We start from the raw sequence: 10166 nt of genomic DNA, 5'->3' as shown, positions 1-10166 counted from the left end.
CCGACGCTGGCATTTGGCTGTCTCGGACAGCGAATCAGCTCTTCGGCGACGCTGGCGTTCCAAACGTGCAGCCTGTTTTCCTTATGTGTGCCAAGCGTGGGACGTGCGTGACGCCAACGCAAGACATGAGACGATGACAACAGGGCTCCGCATTAAACTGCTCCGCATTTAAAAGTGCATGCGTTTGAGTGTTCTATGGACTGCACTCTATAGAAGAGCAGTAAATTGTCCAGGTTAAACAAAAATACGCAACTTTAAGCAATCAGGGAGTGTCTGCCAATGAAGCCAATACGGAAAGGCAACACTACGCGATAGCAATCACACTAGAACATCGAGGCTGTTCGGCTCATCTGCTTTAACTTTGAACAAGTAGCTTTGTAAGTTTTAAAGAAATAAACGATTCTAGGCATTAAAAAAAATGAAACTTCGCTGGCACCGTAGGACGTTCAGTCATATGCTGCATATGATCGCTAAAACAACGTTAAGAAACGCAGTTTCCTGCCGAAAAAAGTTAACCCAGAGAAGCACGGATGGAAGACGAAATTATTTAAGAGGGCCCGGCCAGCTCTTGCTGCACTATATCAAAATTCAACTTTTTACGAGAAGCTTCTATGAGTCCCAGATTTCCGTGGCGGCGGCGGCGGCATCATTTGCGAAAAACTCGGCGCCGGCGAGTGTACAGAAATGTGGGTGCACACAAACAGGTTCTCGATGGCGTGCCGGCCACATGCGTGTTTGTATACGACATTTTCCAATAACTGATGCTGTCTCGATCATGGGCTTGTACGCGATCGGCGGTTTCTGATATGAAAATCCGTTTTTTTTTTTATCGAGGTCGCTTGTCATGTCGCATTGCCAGATTTCATTCTTGCCTTTCGTTGTTTCATTTCACTGTTTCACGTAGTTGTTGCCTGTAGCAACAGAGTTGTTGCGCTGCTAAGCATGTGGGTGAAGGCTTTGTGTCCGAGAATTTCGTGCTTCCATTTGGCTTATGGGCTTCCAATAAAGCATGCATTAATTACGCCAAGCGTCTAATCTGATATGCCGTATGGCTTCTAGATTTTTTAAGGGGGGGGGGGGTCTTGTGTGGACATATCATGCCGCCCAGGTGTACCTTTATTGGTACGCGAAAGCCAAGGTGGGAAGCAGCAGACAGGAGACGCAATAGGAGATAAAAAGAAGTTTTACGAACATATTTATTTATTTATTTATTTATTTATTTATTTATTTATTTATTTATTTATTTATTTATGAGGCAAGTTGTGTGCCGAGGCATGTGGTCACTAAAAGAGTTCACTAGGAAACAGTAGTGGCATATGCCTACTCTTGAGGAAGATTCATCAAAAATGCGGCAACACACACACACACACACACACACACACACACACACACACACACACACACACACACACACACACACACACACACACACACACACACACATATATATATATATATATATATATATATATATATATATATATATATATATATATATATATATATATATATATAGGAAAAAGGTATACGCTTCTAAATAACTGTTTATTTGTCGACGTTTCGATCGGAGACCGATCTTCATCAGGATAACGATCGGTCTCCGATCGAAACGTTGTCAAATAAACAGTTTTTTAGAAGCGTATACCTTTTTCCTAATTACTTTACGGCAACCGAAGACAGACTCTTCATAATCTACGTACCATACTATATATATATATATATATATATATATATATATATATATGTAAGGGGGGTGCCTTAAAAAATAATTATTGCAGACACGCAGACACACACACAAAAACATGTTAATGAATTAACTGTCGCTTTTTTCGTTGTAGGTTTGGGTGTAGCGCCGCGTAAAAATGCTAAGAAAGATGACAGGAAATGCTAAGAAATAAGATGACAGTTGGCTTTTTTCGTCATTGTTTTTAAATGCGAAGCATTTCTTAGCGAACTTCTGCGACTTTGAGCGTATCTATCTATCTATCTATCTATCTATCTATCTATCTATCTATCTATCTATCTATCTATCTATCTATCTATCTATCTATCTATCTATCTATCTATCTATCTATCTATCTATCTATCTATCTATCTATCTATCTATCTAGCCGCCTACGACTTTGTGCTCTCCTGGCCGTTTCGTTAATCGGATGTATACCAAAATTGGTGTGTCATAACATGGCCTTATTACGAACATAAATGACAGGTCATATCATGAAAATCATGACACGCATGTCACGAACAGCATGATTTACATCCCACGGCCTTTGGGCTCCCTGGCGGTTCCGTTAATCGGATGTGTACCAAAATTGGTGTGTCATAACATGGCCTTATCACGAACATAAATGACAGGTCATATCATGAAAATCATGACACGCATGTCATGAACAGCATGATTTACATTCCACGGCCTTTGGGCTCTTGCGGCCGTTCCGTTAATTTCATATATACCAAAATTGGTACGGCGTGACAAGAATTCATGACGAACATAATGACAGGTCCTAACATGCAAATCATGACGCGCATGTCATGTGCAGCATGATTTACATGACATGGTCTCGGGGCGCTCGCGGCAGTTTAAATGAAGGGATACATACGAAAACTGGTATGACGAGACATTTCTGTATGACGAACATAACTGACACGTGATAACATGAAAATCATGATATGCATGTCATGTATGACATGATTTACATGCCACGCTCATGGCGCACTCGCGGCCGTTTCGCTAGATTGATATACACCAAAATTGGTACTGTGCGATGTGACTTTATGAAGAACATGAATAGCAGGTGGTAGCATGAAAACCATGACAACCATGACATGTATGTCATGATTTACATGCTACGCTCATGGTGCATTCGAGTCCGTTTCGCTTGCGTGATACACACCAAAATTGGTGTTACGCGACACGACAGTATGACGAACGTAAGTGAGACGTGGTAGCATGAAAATCATGACATGCAAGTCATGTACGACCTGATTTAAATGCCACGCTCATGATGCGCTAGCGGCAGTTTCAGTAGATTGATATACACAAAAAAATTGGGGGACGCTTAAGCTTCGCCTTTAAGAGTTGAACGCGATAGCGATATCCTGCCCCTAGTGCGCACTTTGAACACTACGAGTGTTTAACAGAATGCGCGCACTAAGGTGTGTGCCTCATGTAATGGGTAGCATGCTTTAAACCAGGGGCAATTATGCGCGAGAAACGTTTTCGAAGTTGCGATGCACCCACTACGTGGTCTTAAGGTAATACGCGCAGTAATGCGTGTGCCTTCTGTAATGGATGGCTGTCTTTAAACCACCAAGTCGTTATGATATTGACATGGTGTGACGCCCGATGGCAATGTACGCTTGTACCACGCAATATTACTGCTATATTACATCTCGTACTGTGACACCTGTATACAGGACGCGTATTTTTGGGAAGCATGAAAGTTACTTTCAGTGCAGCTCTGAGCAGAGGCGTGGCTGTGTGGTAGAACATCTGCCTGACACTCAGACGGCCTGGGTTCGATTCTCACTCGGACCCAACATTTTTATTATTTATTTTATTTGCAGCTTTTTCGATTTTTCGGTCACGGACAAGATGATGATTTTTCGCTCACAACCAACGGTGCCGACACCGACGACGGAATTTCTGCGATACGAGCACTTTAACGCTATCGCGTTAAAAGTGGTATTGCGCGATGTGACTGTACGAAGAACATGAATGACAGTTGGTAAGATGAAAACCATGACATGCATGTCATGTATGTCATGATTTAATTGCCACGCTCATGATGCATTCGCGGCCGCTTCGCTAGCTCGATGTACACCAAAATTGGTATTGCGCGAAGCGACTGTATGACGAAGGTAAATGAGACGTGGTAACATGAAAATCATGACATTCATGACATGCACGACATGATTTACATGTCATGCTCATGACGCACTCGTGCCGTTTCGCTTGCTCGACATACACCAAAATTGGTATTGCGCGACGCGACTGCATGACGAACGTAAATGAGAGGTGGTAACATGGAAATCATGACATGCAGGTTATGTGTCATGATTTACATGCCGCGCTCATTGTGCATTCCCGGCCGTTTCGCTAGCTTGGTATACACCAAAATTGGTATTGCGCGACGCCACTGTATGACGAACGTAAATGAAAGGTGGTAACATGATAATCATGACCTGCATGAAATGTACGAGATGATTTACATGCCATGCTCATGGCGCACTCGTGGCCGTTTCGCTAGATTGATATGCACCAAAATTGGTATTGCGCGATGTGACTGTATGATGAACATGAATAACAAGTGGTAACATGAAAACTATGATATGCATGCCATGTATGTCATGACTTACATGCCACGCTCATGGTGCATGCGCGCGGCCGTTTCGATAGCTTGACATACACCAAAACTGGTATTGCGCGATGAGACTGTATGATGAACATTAGTAACAGGTGGTAACATGAAAAACCATAATATTCATGTCATGTATGGCAAGATTTACATGCTCTACTCATGGTACACTCGCGGCCATTTCGCTCCTTTGATATACACCAAAATTGGTATTGCGCGATGTGACTGTATGAGGGTGTGTTCAGATAAGAACGTCGGTGCATGTCCGTCGACCCCCTGTAATTTCGCCGAAAAAAATATATTTCGTTGTCCGCGTCCCCAAGACCGCAAAACCACTTTTAGTCTCGCGAAAAAAAATTTCACCTTCCTTAAAAAAATTTAGAAGTCTCCACTGAGCCGCAACCGCCTTTTTCGAATTTCGCGGAAATGGGATTTCGATGAGATGCCACAAAAAAACTATTGCAGCTGTAGGTCTGACAAATTTTCTCTACATACTACGGATAGTTCAAGTTGACGAAACATTATTACTTTGCAGTTTTGATGCTGTTCTTTTAAGAAAAATATTCGCAAAATCGGCACAATGTTCAATAATGCTCAAATTTAAGATTTTTTTTCTCCGCGCGTATAAGCGCCAGACTTCCCAAAATTTTTGAGAACATTGCCATATGTTAGCTTAACAAATGTGCTGAACGAAATCGCTGAGAGTGACTTGAAACATTAACGAGAAATGTTCAACGGAGCACAAGTCTCTAAAAATGCAATATTTCGAAGGTCATTTAAAAAAAAACACCATCTTCGATTTTCTTTAAACTCTTCATAACTAAAGCCAAGCACGTGTTCTAACTTAATCTGTAAAAACATGTTGCATTATTTTTGTGAGGTAGGAGTTATGAAGCACGAAAAGTGGCCAAATTGACGTAGACTGAGTAAGCACAACATTGAGCGAGCATGGAGCAATAATGTCCATTATCATTATTTTTAGGTCGTGAATGTGTTTTGTGGATTGACGGATTGACAGAAAAAAAGAGGAACAGTTGGTTCTGAAGAGCAAATTATTACTACATTTTACGCAAATCACAAAAACTTCTACATGGGTCCCAGCTACTGAGCATGCCGCGATGCTGAGTCACACGCTTCGCAGGAATCGCTTTCAAAATCTTTCGCGCATGCGAGCCTGCGTACGGATCACAAAGGAGGTGGCTGGAGAGGATCCACGGCTGGATGTTTATCGCTTCCCATGGCACGTCGGTAATGTGATAACGCAGACGGTGCGTGGCGGCACAAGCGGCGCTTCTGGAGCCCGACCGCGCTCGCGCGCTCCTTAACAAAAAAGAAAGAATGTAAAACACATAAACTCTTCATAACTAAAGCCAAGCTCGTGTTCTAACTTAATCTGTAAAAACATGTTGCATTATTTTTGCGAGGTAGGAGTTATGAAGCACGAAAAGTGGCCAAATTGACGTAAACAGAGTAACCACAAGATAAGCGAGCATGGAGCAATTGTTTCCGTTATCATTATTTTTAGGTCCTCAATGTGTTCTGTTGTGCTCGAGGGACAAGAGCTTGACAGAGAAAACCAATGAGTTGCCTTAAAGTGCAAATTTGTTCATGTGCGTGCGTGCACGCGTCGATGTTTGTAAGAACTAACCGCAAGATTTCTAGAAATGTAGTCGAGTCGTGCTCTCGGAAGGAACAGTTTATTTACCCCTGATGTATACACAGGGCGTCAGAGTGACAAGTCATAGTCATACAAGTTAGACAGTCACTCACGTCCCTGAAGCAGTTGTGTTTTTTGTTCCTGGTGAAGCAACCTTGTGATCTTGATTACATGCGGCAAGGGGGGCGCCTTGCGCTAAGTGTTAGTGGCATCCAGGGTGACATGGAGTACCACCCACAAGAGTTCACAACACTTTTTAAAAACACTTAGCATGTGCATTATTGTTGGTGACGTTCAGTGTCATGTCTTCTTTGTTACGCCTGTATCACTGCGTTCTTCGGAACGATGCTTCCTGCTTCTTTACACGAGGCATGGTTGTCACTCAATAAAATTAACCTGATTTCGTAATGAACGTTTTTCATTTTGTAGAGAATTATTTTTAGCTGAAGAAGCTCCGCTGTGGAGTAATTCTTGTTTCATGCGCTGAAACACAGCACCTAATCCGGCACTTTCCCTTTTGGACATTCGGCTGTTCTTGCAACAAGCAATTCGTTGCGCTCTTGGCTGACGCGCGTCCACTGCCACATGTGCCGCGACTGAATGCCATGCACTGGACGGATGCACTGCCACTTCTTTGTTCTCATTTCCCTGAAGGCATTATTTTTCTTTCTTTTTTTCTTTTTTGTTAGGGAGCGCGCGAGCGCCGCTTGTGCCGCCACGCACCGTCTGCGTTATCACATTACCGACGCGCCATGGGAAGCGATAAACATCCAGCCGTGGATCCTCTCCAGCCACCTCCTTTGTGAGCCGTACGCAGGTTCGCATGCGCGAAAGATTTTTGAAAGTGATTCCTGCGAAGCGTGTGACTCAGCATCGCGGCATGCTCAGTAGCTGGGACCCATGTAGAAGTTTTTGTGATTTGCATAAAATGTAGTAATAATTTGCTCTTCAGAACCAACTGTTCCTCTTTTTTTCTGTCAATCCGTCAATCCATAAAACACATTCACGACCTAAAGATAATGATAATGGAAATTATTGCTCCATGCTCGCTCAATGTTGTGCTTACTCAGTTTACGTCAATTTGGCCACTTTTCGTGCTTCGTAACTCCTACCTCACACAAATAATGCAACATGTTTTTACAGATTAAGTTAGACACGTGCTTGGCTTTAGTTATGAAGAGTTTAAAGAAAATCGAAGATGGTGTTTTTTTTTAAATGACCTTCGAAATATTGCATTTTTAGAGACTTGTGCTCCGTTGAACATTTCTCGTTAATGTTTCAAGTCACTCTCAGCGATTTCGTTCAGCAAATTTCTTAAGCTAACATATGGCAATGTTCTCAAAAATTTTGGGAAGTCTGACGCTTATACGCGCGGAGAAAAAAAATCTTAAATTTGAGCATTATTGAACATTGTGCCGATTTTGCGAATATTTTTCTTAAAAGAACAGCATTAAAACTGCAAAGTAATAATGTTTCGTCAACTTGAACTATCCGTAGTATGTAGAGAAAATTTGTCAGACCTACAGCTGCAATAGTTTTTTTGTGGCATCTCATCGAAATCCCATTTCCGCGAAATTCGAAAAAGGCGGTTGCGGCTCAGTGGAGACTTCTCAATTTTTTTAAGGAAGGTGAAATTTTTTTTCGCGAGACTAAAAGTGGTTTTGCGGTCTTGGGGACGCGGACAACGAACTATATTTTTTTCGGCGAAATTACAAGGGGTCGACGGACATGCACCGACGTTCTTATCTGAACACACTCATGACGAACATAAATGAGGTCTTGACATGCGAATCATGTTATGCATGTCATGTACGGTATGATTTACATGCCACTGTCATGGTGCGCTTCCGGCCGTTTTGTTAACGTGATATATGCCAAAATTGGTATGGCATGACACGAGTGCGTGATGAACATAAACGACAGGTCATGCATTTATATACCAGAATATGCGTTTCATTGGCGTGGTGTACACTAGATTGTGCATGCATGCGTGCATGGCAAACATGCGATATATGGTGGACTAGATGCCATGGCATGAATGATTTCATTTGGCTCAAAGACAAACAAGGCGATGTATGCAGCTCTTTGCTGGCTGCTTCGCATTACATCGATTCTCACAGTGCGTGGGATCTGCCGAATTTTTTTTTTCTTTAATCTAAGCGTATTTAACCTTGTCATGTGTGCAGATCGTCCTAACAATGTCGTATTAAGAATGGAGTATAACAATGAATATCTGCGGACATTGTTACAGGCGGGGGAGGGGAGCGGGCATGCTTGGCATTGTGTCAGCCGTCTGCAAGGGCTCATCGTTCCCCAGCTAGGTAACTGGGCAAAGATAAAAAAAACAATAATGGGGATCGCAACGATTTCTGTCCAATTTGCGTATACCGACGCAATATTGGAGTTAGTTTGTGCATGAATCCCCCCGCCGTTATGGTCAAATGGTTACGGTGCTCAGATGCTGACCCGAAGGTGGCGGGATCGAATCCGTGCCGCGGCCGCCGCATTTTGATGGCGGCGGGAATGTTTGAGGCCCGTGTACTTAGATTTAGGTGCACGTTAAAACTTCAGATGGTCATATTTCCGGAGCCCTCCACTACGGTGTCCCTCATAATAAAATTCTTGGTATTGGGAAGTAATATCTATTATTAGTTATCTACGCATGAATGCATGACGTATACACGGAAGTTTCTTAAGGCCCTAATGGCCGGACAGCTATGCGACCTTTTTTTTTTTTCTTCTATCACTGAACGCGACCAGTGTCACACACGCGCTGAAGTTATTGAGTGAAATGAGGACGTTATTCATCGCAGTATGAAGGCGTACGCTCTTTTTCTTGAGCACCGAGGCAGCAAGATGAACCAACTTTCGTGCCGATTCTTCCGATGACAGCGAGCTTAAGCGATGACAACATTGTTACAGTTTCCGTGAGGATCGGCTGACCTGTCGCCAAGTCTTTCTCGAAGCCATCGGAGAAGCGGCTTCGTCGAATGCAGACGCCAGTCGTCTTTGCCACATGTGTTTATTCTGCTCTCCAGCTACAGGGGCGCTCCGGGCGCGAGCAGAGTCGCGCACGCGGCATGTGGCTTGTTTAGAAAAAAAGCGACGAGCTACGTCCCGGCGTCGACGCAATCTCGTAAGACCGGTTTCCGCGCCGCGGCTGTTTGAATAACAGTGCCCCCAGCGGCAGCAACAGCAGCAGCAGCGGGTGGCGAGGCGTGAGGCGTGTTGCAGGCACATGCAGCCGCGTCGTCTTCTTCTCCAACTGTTGCGTCTCGCCGGAGACTCCGGGAAGACCGCTCGCTCCGAAGCAACGGATGAACCTGTCACCGAAGGCACGTCGCTGGTTTACACGGGATCCCAGGCGACAAAAGCGAGCCCGCACGCCACCGGGGGCACCTGTGCGCTGTCCGCAGAAGTGCGCTTGTTATCGCCGGCGGCCTGTGGCGGCTGCTGCCGCTAGCGCGCCGCCGACTCGCTCTTTTTCGGCCCGTGCACACTACATAGCGCGCGGCAGCGCACCGCGCACGTCGCTGCCTCGACATGTCCTTGCGGTGGCGTAGCCTGGCCTCGCGCTCCCGCCTGGGCTCCGGGCCCGGCGGCGACGGACCGTGGGAACCCGACGAGTGCGTCAAGCTGCTCGCGAACCCCGACCTGACGCGGCTCACGGTCGTCAAGCGCGAGCTGGGCCGAGCCAGCTCGTCGTGGATGACGCGCTTCTTGGAGCTGGATGGCCTGGACGCCCTGTTCTGCGCGCTGGACGCGTTCAGCGGTCACCACGAAGCATCGTTCCAGGATGCCGTGCTGCAACTGCACTGCGTCGAGTGTCTGCGCGCCCTGATGAATGCGCGCACGGGACTGGACCATATCGTGAAGCAGCCGCGTTACACCCGCAAGTTGGCCGAAGGTGAGTATACCCGTTCCCGAGCATTTCGTTCCCCCGCGCGCTTGTGAACCTGTGACGGGAAACGATGGAGCGCATTCGTTATTACTTAGCGTAGTGCCTGGTGCTACGTGCATAGGCCGCGTGCTGCTCTGCAACACCATAGGTACCCAGGGACTCCCAAAACAATGATTCGACACAGGCGTTTCGCTGCCGTGTTCGCACACAATCGACGGATCCAGCCGAAGATATACAAACGACGTGTCTT

At 45.2% G+C, this 10166-nt stretch overlaps 1 protein-coding gene across 1 annotated transcript in view; it reads left to right on the top strand.

Annotated features, from left to right (window-relative positions):
• Positions 1–9247: 9247 nt before the first annotated feature.
• LOC119382796 (inverted formin-2) overlaps positions 9248–10166 on the top strand; it is a 58422-nt gene continuing 57503 nt past the window's right edge. The window contains exon 1 of the mRNA XM_049412324.1: positions 9248–9922. Coding sequence (XP_049268281.1) covers positions 9559–9922 — 364 coding nt within the window. The 5' untranslated portion in view covers positions 9248–9558. The remainder of the gene's footprint in view (positions 9923–10166) is intronic.

This window comes from Rhipicephalus sanguineus, chromosome 2, assembly GCF_013339695.2.
Source record: "Rhipicephalus sanguineus isolate Rsan-2018 chromosome 2, BIME_Rsan_1.4, whole genome shotgun sequence".
In the NCBI taxonomy this organism is placed as follows: Eukaryota; Metazoa; Arthropoda; class Arachnida; order Ixodida; family Ixodidae; genus Rhipicephalus; species Rhipicephalus sanguineus.
This window is presented reverse-complemented; position numbering and strand designations above follow the sequence as displayed.